Source organism: Pecten maximus, chromosome 6 (genome assembly GCF_902652985.1).
Source record: "Pecten maximus chromosome 6, xPecMax1.1, whole genome shotgun sequence".
NCBI classification, from domain to species: Eukaryota; Metazoa; Mollusca; class Bivalvia; order Pectinida; family Pectinidae; genus Pecten; species Pecten maximus.
In genome coordinates this window covers 24,798,196-24,817,166 of record NC_047020.1, presented here as the reverse complement: position 1 = coordinate 24,817,166, position 18,971 = coordinate 24,798,196, and the positions used below count along the sequence as shown (strand labels likewise).

General features: G+C 34.6%; 1 protein-coding gene across 3 annotated transcripts in view; it reads left to right on the top strand.

The window, feature by feature from the left end:
- Positions 1 to 18,971, top strand: part of LOC117329332 (cGMP-dependent 3',5'-cyclic phosphodiesterase-like) — a 181,578-nt gene that overhangs the window by 144,843 nt on the left and 17,764 nt on the right. For 2 of the 3 annotated variants that reach the window (XM_033887246.1, XM_033887244.1), the window contains exons 13-23: positions 203 to 314; positions 1,212 to 1,251; positions 3,834 to 3,897; positions 5,996 to 6,077; positions 7,022 to 7,082; positions 8,718 to 8,799; positions 9,227 to 9,377; positions 9,878 to 9,955; positions 16,768 to 16,890; positions 17,294 to 17,364; positions 17,507 to 17,629. In XM_033887246.1, the coding sequence (XP_033743137.1) occupies positions 203 to 314; positions 1,212 to 1,251; positions 3,834 to 3,897; positions 5,996 to 6,077; positions 7,022 to 7,082; positions 8,718 to 8,799; positions 9,227 to 9,377; positions 9,878 to 9,955; positions 16,768 to 16,890; positions 17,294 to 17,364; positions 17,507 to 17,629 (987 nt within the window). Of the gene's footprint in view, positions 1 to 202; positions 315 to 1,211; positions 1,252 to 3,833; positions 3,898 to 5,995; positions 6,078 to 7,021; positions 7,083 to 8,717; positions 8,800 to 9,226; positions 9,378 to 9,877; positions 9,956 to 15,409; positions 15,488 to 16,767; positions 16,891 to 17,293; positions 17,365 to 17,506; positions 17,630 to 18,971 lie in introns of all 3 variants that reach the window. The other variant, XM_033887245.1, reaches the window with a different exon arrangement.

Sequence of the window (18,971 nt, the reverse complement as noted above, 5' to 3'; positions counted from 1 at the left end):
TGATGTACAATATCCAGACTTTATTAATTACTAAGTTATGGAGGAGTTCGAGGCCAATTATGGACTTCGTCAAAAATTGTTTCTATGTTCAGTATCAAAAAACAGGCTTCTCTGCTGTTATAAGAAGGGGGCAAAGAACAGGAGCTCCTTAATATGAGAAATTCATTTTGGACCATTTACCATTCTGATGTTTTGTTTACAGTTTTACCAGTGATGATGTTGAGACGATACAGACCTGTTTTAAATATACTGCCGCCATCTTAACTAATACTTTAGCATTCCAAAATGAACGAAAACTCAAAAAACAAACGCAGGTACATTGGCTCTTTCAATATATTATTGAGATAAATATGTGTGACCATATTAAATGACCCAGTTGAATTTTTTCTTTGGAAATATGATAAGTGAATGAAACTTTTATTTAAATAACCATTAAATAAAACGAAAAAAATTAAAGATTAAATCTTATTTTGAAGATGAAATTTGTTTGGTGTAATGAAAACTTGGTAATATCTACTGTATACCTGATAATTTTCGCCCCCCGTTTAATTTTCGCCATTTTCACGTACTACGCTTAACATAAATGATTTTCAATTAAAAGCAATACGTACAAAGTTACTTTAAAAATTAAGTTTTTTTTTTTTTAAATTATGTAGTCCGGTCATGATCAAAATGAAATAGAGTGGCATCAAATTCCTGCCATGAAAAAGACTAATTTTATGAGTTCACTGTCGCTGAATTATAGCTTCCGTGTATGTGCATGTGAACAAGAGAAATACCACTGGTCAGTCATTAGTCACGGTGCAGTGAACTTACAATTTATCGTGTTTGCTTAAAATCACCCATGCATACCCGATACTACTTGAATCAGTAGGGACTAAAAAAAATCTGAGCACAGGTGAATGTTCTTTATTTCACACCTGATTACATTTCACACCCAGGCTGGTAAGACAATTGGAGAACTTGATAAGTCCCGAGTGTTCCAAGTGCAACTGTATTGAGAATTCTCAACGGAATTTTTCGATTGTACAAACGAGGAAAAGGATATTTCTTGCAAACCATTTAGGGCGAATTTAAAACGTGGTGAATGTTTTGTGTTTCTCAAGGGCGAAAATAACGTGGGGCGAAAATTACCAGGTATACAGTATTAAAGTGGCTGTTGTAATGGTGTGGTAAATTTGATTACTGTATTTACATTTGTTTCGTAACAGGCCATGTTGGAAGTAGCCAAGAACCTTTTTACCCACCTAGGTGAGTTATCTTCCATTCACTACAGGGGTCTGGATGACTTCCCGGTTATACCTAGTAATGGGGTTGGGGTTAGTGTCAGGAGTTACTCCTACGCAGACCGTATTAAACAAGAACATGATCACCTCTCAACCAGGTTTCCTGCCCATGGAGCCTCACTCCAACATAACAACTCCGCCAGAGTTGCTACAAGAAATCTTGATAAGGAGATCCAACAACAAGGAATACTTGCTGAAAAATTGACTGGGTGTTTTGATATTGAAGATATAGCCCATCTGTCTCAGGAAAAGGTCAAAGGATATCAAGTTCATCCAAAGCTTAAATCTCCGGAACACAAAAAGGAGAGAAAGACCAATGAAAAGGGCAGCCCACAGAAGGAAAGTGTGTCGCCCTACAAACTCCCTGAGAGCAGACGACAAGATTTTACCAACACAGAAATCATAGAAGATGAGTTAGTTTTACAGTCCATTAATTCACCTGTTCCCTGTAGAATGTCTGATGTGCCCAGCATGTTTGTCCTGAAGAACACTTCCAGTAGGCAATACAGGGCAGGAGATGAGGTGCCAGACCAGTACCCTCCATCCGACAATAGTCTCTGTAACACAGATTTTCAGTGTTATGTTCGGGAATGCTGGACTAGCCCAGGAGGCGACAAGTGCACCGGCCATATGAAACCTACTGACCAGCACTCTGCTGGCAATCTGGGAACTAGACAAAGCCCTGGAGAAGATGCTGGTAGTGCATCTTCCAGTACGTCTAGTGTGTACGCTCTAGCGGAGTCGCCCAGCAATGTCGAAATGGACGGGGACTCTCACAATAACTCTAATGGTTCACATATAAACAACATGAAAAGCGCAGGGAGAATACAAGGAGGATTACTTTTTCAGACTGTAGTTGAAGCTTTTAAAGATGCTGGAAATGAATCAACTGATGATATTTGTCCTTTGGATGTGACTGATACTTCTAAACAAAATGATAGTGTTACTGCTGCTCTAGACACCACTTTGAATGCACAGACAGAGCATCAACCTCAGCAATGTTTAGAGTCTAACTTCAGCAGCAACTCTGGTCCTAAATCAGATGCTCTAAGTTCTGAAAATCCTGTTTCTATCTCCCCAACATCAAGCTCACCCAACTCTGTCTCCCCTGCAAGTCTTTATGTCCCCAGTGAAACCTCCTCAGAGATGTTCACCTGTGCAGAATTTGAGGCCTCAGATTTGAATAGGGATGTAAGTGAGTTTAGCTCAGGGTCTGATGTAGAAGAGATTGCCCTAGATTGTCCTCGTTTGTCCTTCCATGATGCATGGTCAGGTAGCAGTGTAAAGATTCGAGCATGCCGCTCCCTGCCTCTAAATTCACAGATGCACACTGATGAGGGATATGAGATGGATTTAAACCAAATTGTTGATGCTCCGGTTTCTAGTCCCAGGTTCTCAATAAGTGACCCTGCAATTCGCCGCTTTGAACTGAAAGACGAATACACAGAAAGCAAACCAAATTTGAACTATGCCTTTTGCAGGGGCCATTCAGTAAATACTGTAAGAGCAGACTCCAGACAACGATCTATGCCTACCTCTAACCTTGGTTTGGTCAGCAGTCTTGACCAAATTGGAATAAGTCCATCCGAGTCTGGGCTGTGTGACCACACTATTGTTGTAGAAGACACAGAATCCAAGTTGAGCCATATGTATGTCATTTCTTCTGACTCTTTGATGTCCACCTCATCTGATGACCTGTCCCAGGGGTCAGGCGATTATACCCCAGTGACCACAAGGTTATGTTTCGGGCCCAACAGGTCGGCTGATATTGAAAAAGATAAAATAAATACATTTAGATTACAGGTCCCCTGTACTGAGGCTTTGCCGATCACAAGAAGTAGGTCTGCATGTAGAGTTCAGCCAGAGTATTATGTTTTATTGGAGTTATCCAGGCGCTTCCTTATACAAGACAAGTCTTAATTAAATCTGCCATAGTAAAAAACAGTAAAAACTAAATTAAAGCTACAATTCTACTTGAAAATTGAAGTCGCTTGTCTCGTGTATGAGGGATAGTCCGTTAGAATTGAGATGTTTTTGTTACAATTCACTTATTTTGTATTGATTTCAATATTTTCATTTTTAATTTGCATTCTTCAAGTTTTAGTTCAGAGTTTTTGATTTGTTGTGTTAAATTGTGTTGCAGTTCTTCCCTCTATGTAAAGTTTAATTAAAATAGGATTTCAAATTATCAATTCTTTTGGCCAACTGCATAGTGTGCACAGTGTACATCAAACACATCAGTGACATATCTTTTACATGGTGATAAGTTGATGTAATAATGGAAAGAAATTCTTACAAGTAAATCTCATATTAATATAGTACCTAGTTCTCATACTTTTACAGCTTAGAAAAACTGGTTATAACAAAAATTAAAATTAAAGATATTCAATATTTCCAAGCTAATTTTTCAAAAATTCTTGATGTACATGTAGTGCTAGTTATGAAAATGTCTTTAATGATGAATAAATCTAAAATGTCATATAAAGACCCTGTTCTTATAATATTTTAACTGATAGTGTATTGATCATGTTCTACTCTTACTTGCAGATGACTTAACGAAACTTCTACGAGAAATTATGCAAGAAGCCAGGAATCTAACACAAGCAGAGAGGTGAGAAACTATAGCAGGAGCTGTACATAGTTTCGTAGGATGAGCTGCTAAGATTTTCCATACTAAAAGGCATTTCTGATCTTAGCTAGGATTAATTTGAACATGTGATCAGTAACATTTTTTGCATTGATACTGTAGTGCATGCAGGTTATCACAGCAAATACATTATTGATTTTGCAGGAGGATGTCAGGGTATTTAATTTTAATCCCAAGTGTTGCTTTGATGAATTGTTCAGCTTTAGAAAGGGATTTATTTACAGTGTGAAATAAGACTTTTGTGATTAAGAGTTGTCCTCGATCATCACATATTCCCGTCTGATCCATAAATAATAAGTATTAATATCCCTCAACATATTAAAATTGATGAACTGTTCTATGGACCTGATGTAAGAGATGTGTTGTTGTCACATGGCTATGAGAATTTGTTACAGCCAAGGTGTATATACCCTATCCTAGTGTTGATCAGATGTAGTGAGCTTTCCTCCCTTCTCAATATTATAAACACCAAGTGGTGAATGATATTCTAACCTCCTTAGATATGTGTAAAAATCTGCTATACACAGTAAGATATGTCTAACTCCATCTAGACTGTAACAAATTCTTAGGACTCTGTGTCTATACATGGTGTCTATACATGGTGTGTTGTTAGCTCACATATGGTACAGAGTGCCGTTGAGCCGATGGTATGGAGCAGGATTGGGCATTCATTGTCTGATGTCTGTCATCTGTCTTCCATCAATTTTTAACTTCAACTTTAACTGCTGAGTATTGATATTTGGCCAGGAGAAACATGGAAGTGATTTCATTGTTGTTTTCCCTTATAAATGACCTTGATATATTTTTAAGGTCACAGGGGTCAAATATATTAAGTTAATTTGCAAATCCTATTTTGAGGTCACTGAGTCAAAAAGTGAGCCATGCCTTTGCAAAGATTCTAATGTTTTAGAAGATTCTGAGTACTTATCTTCAGTATTTTAATACCATTAACAGACTCAGACAATTAATCTATGCAAAACCCTATGTCGTGATTCACCTAAATGAATCATATCACTTATGTTAGAAATAGTGTATGTATGTTTCTTGAAACAGCACTAACATATTATGCCAACATGAAAATTTTAATTAGCAATTTTGCCATGATTCAGGCCATCTGGGCCGTCAATTTTGAAGATTTGCTGGTGTAATGTGATGTTTTACAGTGTCTGTGTAGTATTTTATAGATGCTCTGTATTCTGTGATGTGTTATATATTATGTTTTATTACATAATGCATTAGATTTTCCTTAACTATACTCATAAGCTATATTTTGAACTATTGCACGGCAAAAATTACTATTGCATGTGTACGGTCACCTGCAAACTATTGAACACCTATGACGCTTTGGAATTTGGTCATGTGCAAACTATTGAACACCTGTGACGTTTCAGAATTTTGTCCTACCCTTTCAAGCATCTAAGTCACTCAGATGTCAACACTGCCGACAACAATCTGGTGACTTCAAGGCCTACAGGGAAGTCGAAATGTCAGTGATTCTAACTGTGTTTTTGTGATTATGTAATAAAACAAGTATATTATGAGTGTCTGCAATAGTCCAGAATATTTGACCCTTGAACTAGTAATTGACTGATGTTCTATCGCACTTGGCCTTCGGTTGATTGCCAGTACCTCGTGTCAAATATTCTGGACTATTCCACAGACAATCATGATATGTTTATATAATATATTCTGTGATGTGTTATATATAGGGGCCGTAGTGGCCAATTGGTTATAAGGTGTCACAACACTTTATTACTATAGCCCTCCACCTCTGGGTTTCAAGTTCGAAATCCACATGGGGCAGTTGCATGCAAGTACTGACCGTAGGCCAGTGGTTTTTCTCCAGGTACACAGGCTTTCCTCCACCTCCAAAACCAGGAACGGCCTTAAATGGCGCTGGCTGTTAATAGGACATTAAACAAAATAAATCAATGAAAAAAGTGTTATATATAATGTTACATATTGTGTGATGTCTTATATTATGTTATATATTCTATGATGTGTTGTTATATATGATATTCTGTGATGTGTAATTTATGATGTTGTATATTGTGTTTTATAGGTGCTCTGTATTCTTGATAGATGAAGAGACAGAGGAGCTAGTTGCCAAAGTGTTTGATGGAATCACCACGAATGACAAGGAGGTACATTATTCTATAGATATTGCTTGGATTGTCTGCACCACACTTAAAACTTCTCAAATATTTACATTGAAGTTATTGATATGTATGGCATGGTCTGTCCATTTGTTTGTTGTAAACTTTTTTGTTCAAATATTTTCTCTCCTTTCAGTTTTCAAACAATTTCATCATGTCTCCCATATAAATGACGACTGGATTAAGACATAATGTATTGTTACCAGTTCTTCTGGTTCTTCTACCTGTAATGATTATCTTGTTCCAGCCATAACTTCTAAATCGTTATAAATATATTGACAAAACTAAAGTTGATGGGCAGAGCACTGCCATTAGGTTACTATGACCTTGACCTAAGTCTGCATGAGGTAAAATAAATGCAATAACTTGTTGGGATAAATTTTAATCTGGTGAAGATATCATAATAGAAATTGCAGTTTACCTTATCACTCTTAAAGTGTTGTGCTATGTCATTGAATCATTACACCCTTACCCTTCAGAAAAAATTGCACTTATTTGATCTTTGACCTTGCAGAGGTCGTACAAGGTCATAGCGACCTAAAAGCATGATGGCAGCTGAGCACTGCACATCAGAATCAGGTGATACAAGTATAATGACAAGTTTTGTCAGGATAACTTACACAGTTTTAAAGTATGGCCCAAACAATAATTCTTCATTAGAAGAAGAACCAGCACTAATTCAGCATGTCTCCCTTCATTTGCAGGGAAGACATTACAAGTGCCAAACATTTTAATCTAAGAGACAATTGAATCCATTGTCATGTTTCCTCATGTGGAAGTGCCAGTCATGTCTCACAAAATATTGGTAGAGTATCAGAGTATGAAAGAAACAAACTTGTTAGTATGCACAGTATTTTTTGTGTTGTATCAATAAACACATAATATATATTTTGGTTATAATTTTCAATCTATGTAAAATGATTGAATTTCAGGTTCAGTCAGAGATCCGAATGCCAATTATTCAGGGAATAGCAGGCCATGTAGCTACAACAGGTAAGTACAAGAATACATTTCAATATATCATCTTGATGATCTCCTACACTCAATGAATTTGGAAGTATATTTAGCAGGGGATCAGCATTGGGGTACAGCAGAATTGTTTCATCCATACCAAGGTATCATAGGACTATCTGGAATATGTAAATGTACCATTGGTGTAGCAAGTATTGCTCCATTGAATTCATGTTTGTATACCTTTTTGCATCATTGACTTGGAAAGGAAAGAAATGGTCTCATCTATGTAATGGCTTATTAACAAGAAGAAAATATTGGGTTTTTTTTGCCTCATAACATTTGCTGTTGTGTTCTGTATATTATGCTTCCTCTGGTGTTTTTATTTTGTTTGATATAAAATCTTATTCATGTTGGAGGTGTTGAATTCAACCAAATCGAATTTCTGGACATTGGGAAAAGTTCAATGTTAGTTAAGGTTTTGCATTTAGCTCTTCCATATTAGGCTGTTTCTAAGCTAAAGCAACCAGATTTGGGTTATAGATGTATCGTGAGATATATAGCTGAATGCATCATACTCTTTACTAGCATTTTTACGATTTTTGTATTTTTCTGTAAAATCCTCAAATTTCTGGACTTTATAAGAAAATCAATGAATTTCATTAGTTTCTTCATATATATCCTTGAGTACCCATGTCAAGTGCTTGTGATATTAACAAAGCAGAACAGGCAACACATATGATAAGTCATAATTCTTGTTTTTATTTGCCCATCAACGACCGGTCGTATTATGCATTTGTGGTATAACCTATGCTGCTTGTACATACACCCTTTAACTTTTCCTAGTTAGTACTCTCTATCTTTTATTTATCAATGGATTTTTATGAGACTTGGTACAAATATTCTATGGCACAATAGCTCAAACGAGTTTGTGTTACAGAATTTTTCCGATTATTTTTAACAGAGTTATGCCCCCTTTTATTGCCAGATATGGGCATTGTGTAGAAAAAGCAAGAAGTTTTCTATTTTTTCATTCAATTTCTTTTAAGATTTTGCACAATACAACTAGAAGCAATTATGTTTAACATATATTAAGGGATTTTGGTTCCTGTTTCAACTATTGGCATAACGGCATTGTATATTATAATTTGCTCAGGTAAAATTCATTCATTAACAATTCTTTGTTAGCACTCTCTTACCTTTATTTATCATCAGAGTTATATGAAACTCGCTACAAATATTCTATACCACAATAGCTCGAATGAGCTCGTGTTAGGAAAGTTTGTGATTATTTGTACCAGTGTTATGCCCATTTTATTTCCAAGAAGTTTTCTATTTCTTATTCAATTTCTCTAAGATTTTGTTCATTACAACAAGAAACAATTATGTTTAGCATATATTTGGGGTTTTTATATGCTCGTCAACGACACTATACATTTTCCTGTGGTAACTTTTCAGTGACAGGCGTTTCATTCGTCTGCTTTCAGAGCTCTTGTTATATATATGAGGTCAAAAAGATTTGTTTTATCTGTTGCCATCGCAGCTATTTATAGTTGTCTAATGGAGAGCTAGTTGTGCTTCAGTGATTGATTCAGAAGAAATATATATAATTGTCTGATCTTTGTATCATAAGAAAAATAGTTTTGCCTTAACATATGATATATACTTTGTTTGCAGGAAAGCTTCTAAATATTAAAGATGCCTACTCACATCCAATGTTTTATAGAGGGATTGACGATTCCACAGGGTTCAGAACAAGGTAAAACATACAAGTACTAAAAGGAATTAGCTTCTTCTAATTATTCAGATAAGACTGGATGATAATAAATGTGAAATACTATGTAATGGATAATGTTGTATTTGGTTTTTGATAGGTGGTTATAATGATTAGTAGCAATCTTAATATATTACAGTAATCATTGGGTACAAGTGATACTGTTCTTGATATTAACAATAAGATTGCATTTCTCCTGCCAACATGCTTGCAGTAAAATTATATTATTTCTGATCATAGTATTTAGAAAGTTCATTTTTGTCTGAAGTGAAATGTCCATACATGTACACAGTAGTTCTATATTGTGAAACTTGTTTCTGATCATAGTATTTAGAAAGTTCATTTTTGTCTGAAGTGAAATGTCCATACATGTACACAGTAGTTCTATATTGTGAAACTTGTTTCCATCCAGAAACATACTTTGCTTCCCTATCAAGAATGAAGCTGGTAATGTGTTAGGAGTGGCCCAGCTATGTAACAAGAAGACTGGGCCTTTCTTCACAGTGTTTGATGAGGATGTTGCATCCGCATTTGCCGTCTACTGCTGCATCAGCATCAGCCATGTAAGTCTTACAACACTCCTACAATCTCTTCATACCTATTGCTTCTGTGATTGTCACAGCTCGATACTGTACCATAATTAGTGTAACTGGCAGGTCTCGTCACAGCGTCTTGAGACTGGTTTCTGCGAATTCCTTAGCAGTTTTAGAGATAATTTAGTATGATAAGGAACTTTTTGGAGGAATATTACCATATTTAAAAAAACCTTTTTGCTCCTTATATGCCTATACTCTACCTGAATGATTCTGTTTAGTACCTTGTGTATAAAGAGTTTGAAACTGTATGTTAAAATAAGAAATTCTTAGATATCTTGCAATTTATTTGTTAGGTTACGGTAGATATTTTAAGTTACATGTTCAGAGGATTTCAAAAGCAATTGATGGTGTTATAATGTTAAAAAGTATAATGACACCTCGTTATGTCACCAAATTATGTCAGTCACACCCTGGCTGTAAGCTATGTATGAGGTGGTGACAAGTGCTAATACATGCTGCTGTTTCAGTCCCTCATGTACCAACGTGTGATTGCGGCCCAGATCCGTAACAGTCTTGCCAACGAGTTGATGATGTACCACATGAAGGTATAACCACCGCAGGGTGGTCCCTTATGTGGTGCCACTCTAACGAAGTGGTGCCAACACAATCTCTGGATGTGTACCTTCATTACCTTGTGTAGCACTTTTTTTTTTTAATTTCAGTTCTGCAATTTACCCATGCTGAAGACTTTCATTTTATTCAAACTTCAACTTTTCAATTTCCAATTCATGACATTTATATATAATTCTTAATAAAGACAAAAAAAAATAAAAAATTAGTCAAGATATGGAAATTGATAAGTGGTATGCCTATACCTCTTTGATAGTATAACAGAACAAAATATCAAAATGGTTGAGGAAATTTTTAAATGTATTTTGAGAACAATATTGCTGAAAACTTATAAAAAAATTAATGCCTTTACCGTTTGCTTCTTTTCAATTTTGACTTAAAATATGTTGTCTCAAACGGAGCCTTCATTTTTCCGCCAATGATAGTTTGGTCTGTTTTATGTTGTTGTGTTGATGTTTTGTAATGTATACATGTTGTGTATTTCTGTAGTAAATGTTGTCCCCATATAGATGTAGCAATCATCATGTTTCTGTCAGATTCGTATCCTATACCTTTCCTATATCCACATGCTCCTATTTTTTTCAGTCTCATTATCATCAGTATTCCATTCTTGAATCAACTCATCAATTTCAGTTTTAGCTATTATCAGTATTCAATTCTTTATTCATCTCATTAATTAAAGTTCTAGTTATCATCAATAATCAATTCTTTATTCACATCATCAATTAAAGTTCTAGTTATTATCAGTATTCAATTCCCCGTTCACCTCATCAATTGCAGTTCTAGTTATCATCAGTATTCAATCTTGAATCACTTCGTAAATTACAGTTCTATTGTTATCATCAATAATCAATTCTTTATTCACCTCATCAATTACTGCAGTTTTAGTTATCATCATGAGTATTCAAATATTTTTTCACCCCATCAATTACGTCAGTTCTAGTTATCATCTGTATTCAATTCTTTATTCACTTCATCAAGTACAAGCTGCCTTTAGACAGTATGGCTTTTCATTTTGAGGTTGAGCGAGATGTTTCATTGTAATGTGCTGTGCAACTTTAAAAAAGGGTGAACAATTCATATAGTATATTTCTTTCCAGACAAACTTAGTTATCTTTGGTTATGACTTATATAGGCTGTTACCGTAGCATATAAGTTTGAAGTATTGAGGTTTTTATCAAATCAACATTTAAATATTCTGTGTGAATTACTGAAATATCAACGCCCTTCATACAAGAGTTGGATGTTTCATTGTGACCTATCATATCACCCATTACAAGGTGTCTTGATAAATCAAACAAAAAAATGGACACCCAAGTTTTCTTTGTTCAAAGTACTGGAGATTGTCAAGATAACAGCCACAACTTCATTGAAGTTTGTCAGGCTACCAGCTTCAAATTATAATCAAGTTACCAGCCATAAAAGATTCCCATGATAAATCTTCACATTTCTCTTGAATTTGATATCCTGCTAATTAAATTGGAGACTGATTCTGATTCAATCATTTCAATTAATGCTGATCACTGGAGTTAGAGCAATTAATTTCAGTTTGCTGCGATATTCTAACACAGGGTGTACTAAATCATAGTGGTTTTCACCACCGTATACTAAACACTGTTTACTATTTACAGTTGACTCTCCACATGTACATATCACACAAACTATATGTTAACAGTGAGAATTAATATTTACATTTACACTGCAGCCCCACTATATAGCTTTACCAAGCTCACTTGAAGGTTACAAGTCCATAACTTCCAAATCTTTATTATGACGTCATTACTATAGTGACGTCATAATTGTCACGTCGGCGATAACGAAAGGTGGCTGTTGAAAAAGGCTGTCCGTCTTTGACGATAATGATTTGTTCATTCATCGTAGGAGCAAAATTTCTGGATATAGTCTTTAAAAATCGTCGTCAAATGTAAATATAAGCATTGAACTGCTTTCATTTGGAAGTTATGGTAGCGCGCTTCATTAAACTTTCCTTTGTCAGGGGTCGAATTTAACTTTTTTAGTAACTCGCACGTTGTTGCGAGTGGATAAAATTTTAACTCGCAAAATTACAAACTTACTCGCAATTTTGAAATTATGTGTTAACATTAAATATAACAGATGTTTTATGATAAATAATCTTTACTTTTCAGAACCACAAACAAAAGAACAGTTGCTTCAAATAAAGTTTTTATTTGAGCCAAAATACAATTAATTTTTGTTTTGTTTTTTGTTTTATTTAACTCACTGTTCATATAAGCCAGGGTATACTCCCTTCAAATATCATCAACTTCAAGATCAATGAATATTGAAGGATTTTGATCCTATATATTACTTACATGTTATAATTTATTTTCAAGAGAACAAAAAATCAAAAAAATCAGTCATTTCATTTGATTTAATCACGTATGATTTCTCATAAAATCTTTGACTAATAATGAAATAAGTATTAATTCTATCTAATTAAAATGCTATTCCCTGTCCATCATGATTTTACAACATATTTGTGATTTGGAAAAAAAACCCGAATTTTTTTTGTTTAAAAATTTCATTTTGTTTTTGTCATATCTGAAGTTGACTTGTTAAATTAGAAAATGGACAATACAGTAAGTGCTGATAGAATTTCAATTAAGAACAAAATATTTACTGATGATGACTTGTCGGGACTATATTCTTTGCAAGTTTTGCAATAAATTTCAATAACGTGCACATGATCATTGTCAAGGTTTTTTCCAGGTCAATATGCAGTTCCCATTTCTCGACAGTTTGTTTTGTTGGTTTTGGGATGATGTCACTTTTTTCTTAGAAGTTGGGCTACTTTCTCTACATGTGTCCTTGCTCTCATTATTTTCGCCGATCTTTTCATTTGATGTTCCGGCAGCGGCTGACTTAAAAAAATTGATTATGTCAGCCATGCTAGCGAGACATCACGTTTTGTTTCTCGGAAACTCTCGTTTCTTTTCCATTACAATATATTCATGTATATCGTAGTCTTTGAGACGCTTGAAACTAACGAGTGCTGTGTACAAGCGTCACCAATAATGCATTGTCTGTGTGTCGGTTTTTGTTTAAAGTTTTCGTCGATGTTTTACTATGTGTGTCTGTTTTACCAGGATTTATATGCACTCGCAGAAAAATGCGAGTACCACAATTTTCTACTCGCAAAATGAAAAATCAGCTCGCATTTAGCGAGTGTGCGAGCGTTAAATTCGAATGCTGTTTGTCCAGTTGGCATTCATCAGTCCATAACTTCCAAATGAAAGCAGTTCAATGCTTAATTATACCTCATGTTTATAACAGTGCCAGTGATTAGCCGAAATGCCAGGAAATAAAACTTCATCTTTCCCTGAGCTGCGTGAACCAGGGAAATAAATCATCATATCTCCCTGGAGCGTGTGCCTCCATTGTGACCCTCATATTCAGTTGTCTCCCTTCCAGTTGTTTTCAAATGGCAGAAAAACATTTTAGTGCAGTCAAAGAAGCAGAAATAGATAAAATTCTTTAAAACAAAAATGTTCAGAACATGAAAATATCAACAAATGTACACACAAACTTTTTCAGAGATCTTTTTAAAGAAACTGGCAATAACACCTTGACTTGAAATCATATAAATTGAGCGACCACAGGGGTTTGTAATAAAAATGATATTTCATATCTTCAGTTTATTTTTAAGTATCATCATTACTTATTATTTTTCGGTATAATATACAATTTATGGATGTGGATGCTGGTAATGTGAAGGTTTATTTACCCTAATATTTGAAGCTAACATGACTAAGAAGGGTATAAATTTAGATAGACGACCAGAATACCAGAGTGCCGCGATCATTATCAACCAAACCATTTTAAACTTTGAAGGATGGGAACTGTCAGTAATTTGGTTAAAAAAAAAATCATTGATCGTAAAGTACTGTCCCAGCGAGACGCTGGTCTCATGGACAGTCAACAGGTCTGGTTACCAGTGTTTTGGTAAGAGAAGCCATTTATCAGCAGACACGTGTGTAAAAAACTGAAGTGAGCAATGGAAACTGTCAGTACAGAGGGTCATTTACCTGATGGGGTGGTATCAATTCATGCATTTTTAAGTGTTTTACAAGAAAATCCTAGGAGCCAGGAGAATTATAGCTGGAACCCTGCATGTTGTAGATACATCGAGAACAAAATAGCCAAGTCATGCAACCATTATGATGGGGAGGACCTCTACACAATGATCTCAACATACAGCGACCCAGACATTAAATTTATGAATTATTTGTTTCCTTTTTGAAAAAAAGATTGGTCAATAGTACAGCAGATCTCATGGTCTGTGAACTGCCATCTTTCATCAGTAATTGTCACAATGATAACACTTCAACAGCACCCAGGGGAAAATAGATTTTATCTCTTGCTCAGAAATCATTAAATTGTAATGTGAACATCTGAAAATACTAAAATTTGACACAAGGTTGATGGAAACACTGTGCACACAAAAATAAAACCACCCTGTTTGGACTGGAAAAGACATCAAAATTTCCTAACACCAAAATAGGATTTCCTAATTTACAGTTTAGTAATTTCAACAAGTAAGAACTTATAACCACATCAGCTGCAGACACCAGCTCTCGGAATAAAGTGTAAATATTAAGTAAATATTTGGCTATACCATAACTATGATCAATGGAGTTAATACCGATGGTACATATATTCATCATCAAAATGAAGCATATACGAATATCCATTATAAAAATAGGTATTAGCAACAGTTTCATGATCTTCAGTTACATTAAAAACATACATCAATCATCACTACTCATCACTACTGTATCTATCTCCCTTCCTGCCCTTTTTTCTGGTTTTAATGGTCACTCAATTTCCATCTACTGTATGTACTGTCATCTCATCTGGTTCAATTGGATGTTGAGTGTTCTAGTCCTGTTCCTCTGTCCACACATTTTATACATGTATTAGATGTGGCCCTGAAATCCCTTTCAGACTAAAGACAAAGAGAATTTGTGTTGTTTTCTCTCTTGATATGGAAATCCAGACCATAATTCTATACATTTATAGATTATGCAAAAATTGCAAGGTTGAAAATGACACATTTTCAAATTTTCTCAACACTTATTTTGTAGAAGGAATTCAGTGTAGTTTTCAGATATCTTATTATTTTCTATATTTCACTAATTTTTATACTTTTGCAAGTTACAATTAATATCTTACTTTATAATGATAATTATTATAATAAAAAGGAGAAAATCTTAGTTTGAAGAATTTTTTCCCTACTTTTAACTTGCAGAAGTGTATTCTTTTCACCTTTTCCTGATATTTAGATGGTGTATTGAATTACTTTCTTGTATATAGTTTTACATGTGTTATCTTTGTATCTTTCTCACATACCACATTTAAGTTTGTGTGACTCTGTCTTATATCTTCGGTGGCCCCTCATTTATTTCCAGTGTCTTATGTACAAGAAGTTACAAGACTCCCAGCACAGAAATAGGCTTGCAAATGAACTTATGAATTATCATATGCAGGTTTGTGTGGTGTTTTATTTTCAATTCATTTTCTTTATTACAGCGACTATAACTGTATATTTCATACTCATTAAACAGTGATTTCTTCATATAAATATTGAAATGGGTTTAAGATTTAGTGGTGCTCAATTTTAATTTTCGTAATTATGTGAAAGCCTTGGTTGTATGATATATACATCTGATGATACTTTCCGATGAGTTTTACAGTTCTAGTCGCTTTAATTTCAATAAATTGTATTTATTTTGGTTCTTATTTCCTGTTTCTGCTTTTGGTGCTATCATTCTAGATTAGAATCCTGCATTCCTAGATCACCTGTACTATATTAGTCAACGTTGTAGTCTTATAGTAAAAATTGTATATTATTATTTAAAAAAAAAAAATTTCATGTATTAGCTATATTAAGCTTTCAAATACTGCCATGTATGGGAGTCAGATTTGTTGGATTCAACCTATAAAATAAATCTGAAGAAATAAAAGACCTGTTGTGTCTTAATTGTCATTTGACTGGTAATTCCTCTCATGTGGTATGATATAGGGTTTGCTAGAATAGATAACTTTTATCAACATTCCAGATGTAGGGCTTAATTCCGAAATGACATCAGATGAATGAAAATGTATGATTATATATTGGCAGTACTTTTCTGGTTCAAAGTACATGATATATTGACAGTATTTCACAGGTTCAAAGTGCTTCAGCTTTTGTATACAAAATCTATATTTAAAATCAAAAGCTCCATTAACTTGCTAGATTAAAAGAAAATAAATGGCGTTCAAGAAACATACCTAAATCACCTTCATAATCACTAAGTTGTACATTCATTTTTTCTAAAAAAAAGAAATCTTAGATTCCTGAGATCTGCAGATGTAAGCTGTGAGATATATATCAAATTAAATGTCCTACAATATATATTAAGTTGTGGTGACAGCTAAATCATGGATGCCAAGTGTAGTAATATTAAACTAGTGTTTTAAACATGATTCATATTTGATAGCACCAGAAGGAAAATTGAACTTCTGAATAAATTTTCTCATTATCAACATGGATTTCAAATCTCAATCTTTTCTATTCATCCATGATAATATAAGAAACATATGATACATGCACGATCTCTTGTTCTAGGTTATAGATTCAACTATTGATAACATTTGTTCACCTGTAAAGAAATTATTATATATATACTAGGCACTTACAGGTGTTTTGTTACAAATATTTACATGTATATGAAGAAATATGTATTACACAGTTTTAATATTACCTCATATGGATTTGTTTGGGTAGGTGGCACAAGAAGAAGTCGACGAATTGGCTCACAATGATATACATCCGCCCTCTTTCTGGCATGAAGACTTTGATAAGTTCTCATTTCCTCCAAGAATGATACCAGAAGATGATACTGAAAAGGTATGTCTATTTTGTCTTTGTTGTAATCTCTTTTGATTTTACAGGCTCTTTATTGATGCTGTCTGATTGGTAAGTCTTTAAATGTGGTTGGGCGCCGCACACTTTTTACAAACACACTCGCCTTTCACCTAGGTGGCAAGGGTTTGATTCCCTGATCGGACGTGGAAAGGTATGAGGTCACCTGCCCAACCACATGGGTTTTCCCGGGTACTCGGGGTTTCCTCCCACAGTAAGATGACACCTCACACGCTTCCATCCGGGCCAACGAGCGTGACTTATATAAGGTGATATAACTCGTTAGTTAGGCAATTGCTGGGGGGAAAAAAGATAACATTACAAATGTGATTTGAGGAACATTAATATGTATTAAATTGTTGATCCATAATTTCTGGCTCATTTTCAGGCTTGTTTAACTATGTTTGAAGATTTGGGATTTATATCAAAACACAGAATCAAGAGAGACACACTCGCCAGGTAAGTAATAATTGAATCATGTTTGTGTCAATGGCTTGATAAGAAACTTCTTCATTCACAGTGAATAGAATTATCTGTTGATTTAATGAACATTAGATATTTTTTCCCTCGGTTTGAATCTTCTACCTGCTTGATGTTTAAGGTTTGTGCTGATGGTGCGGCGTGGATACAGAAATCCACCATATCACAACTGGATGCATGCGTTTGCTGTTACACATTTCTGTTACGTTTGTATGAAGAACCTGAAACTTACACAATATTTAGAGTAAGTATGTACATAGAAGCTAAAACATTACCTTAACTATAACCGTCACTCAATGTGGTACAGGTTTAATGTGGGTAGTATACAACCTTGACTCAGACACAGATCATAGTTACGGTAAACCTCCGATTAATTCGAAGACGCGGATAGATCAAACACTCATTTTTTCCTAGAAAAACAATAATTTTTTAACTAGTAAACTAAGAAATCGTCCGTGTATTTTCACGTATAACTAGTGTTAACTTAGCATTATGATTATTTAATTGTGACTGGACATCTCTTAAGTATTGCCAATCAAGGTATTACCTGAAAACCTGCGACCTCACGCTAGGTAAGCAGGCCACGTGAGGTGTCGCTTGCGGTAAAGTTGAAAGGATCGGCTGCCCGATCGTGCTGAGTGATGTGAAAAGCATTCATATCCAGTCAAAACAATCCACAGGTGTCCCAATTAGTGATGGATAATTTTGCAGGTATCAACTATGTTTGGTAGATAATACGACTGGGAATATTTAAAAGTAGACATGTTGATGTTCTGACCTAATTTTACAAACATATATCGCCTATTTTTACAGTAGTGCTTTCGTTAACGCAACAGGTTATGTAGACTGCTTTTGATGTATTAAAGAGACCATTTATTACAATAATATAGCGATAGTTTCTGATTCAGATAAAAAATATAATCATGCAAACATTTTACTGTACAAATGTTTAACTTTTGTGTCACAAATGAAACGTGTACTGTACTGTTTTGGGGCCTAGTGTAGCTACGCATTAACCGAGCGGCTTCGCTCAATAACCATCATAATTATCACGAAATGAAGAACGTTTAACGATCAATTAACATTGAATTAAATAAAATACTTTCATTTTACTTACTTATAATTGTGCCATTGTTCAGGCCGCCATTGTTACGTATCAGATTTACAATGGATGTGTTTGTGTCTAATGATTTTACTCTGCCGAGATTTTCGCCGATATTGACTCGAATAATTCAAACTCATTATTTTCTGAAGCATAATTTGGAATAGTTCGAACAGGTTCGTCAATATTTATTTAATTTTGTTCGAACTAACCGGAGGTTTACCGTATATCTGTTATGTAGCGTAGAGCCTAAATTCTAACACAACTCACGGTTATTGTCACGCCTTTAATGAAGTCGCAATGTGAGCTCTTCGATTCTGATACTTTGGAGGCGGCATCAACATATCACTTTAAAGCTTTTCATCTAGATCCATTTCTCATGAAGTACAAGTCTATAACATTAAAAAAAACTTGGTGTAAAGATAGATCACATAGTGGACATCTCAAAACAGCCTTCATTTACGGAACATCTCAAAACAGCCTT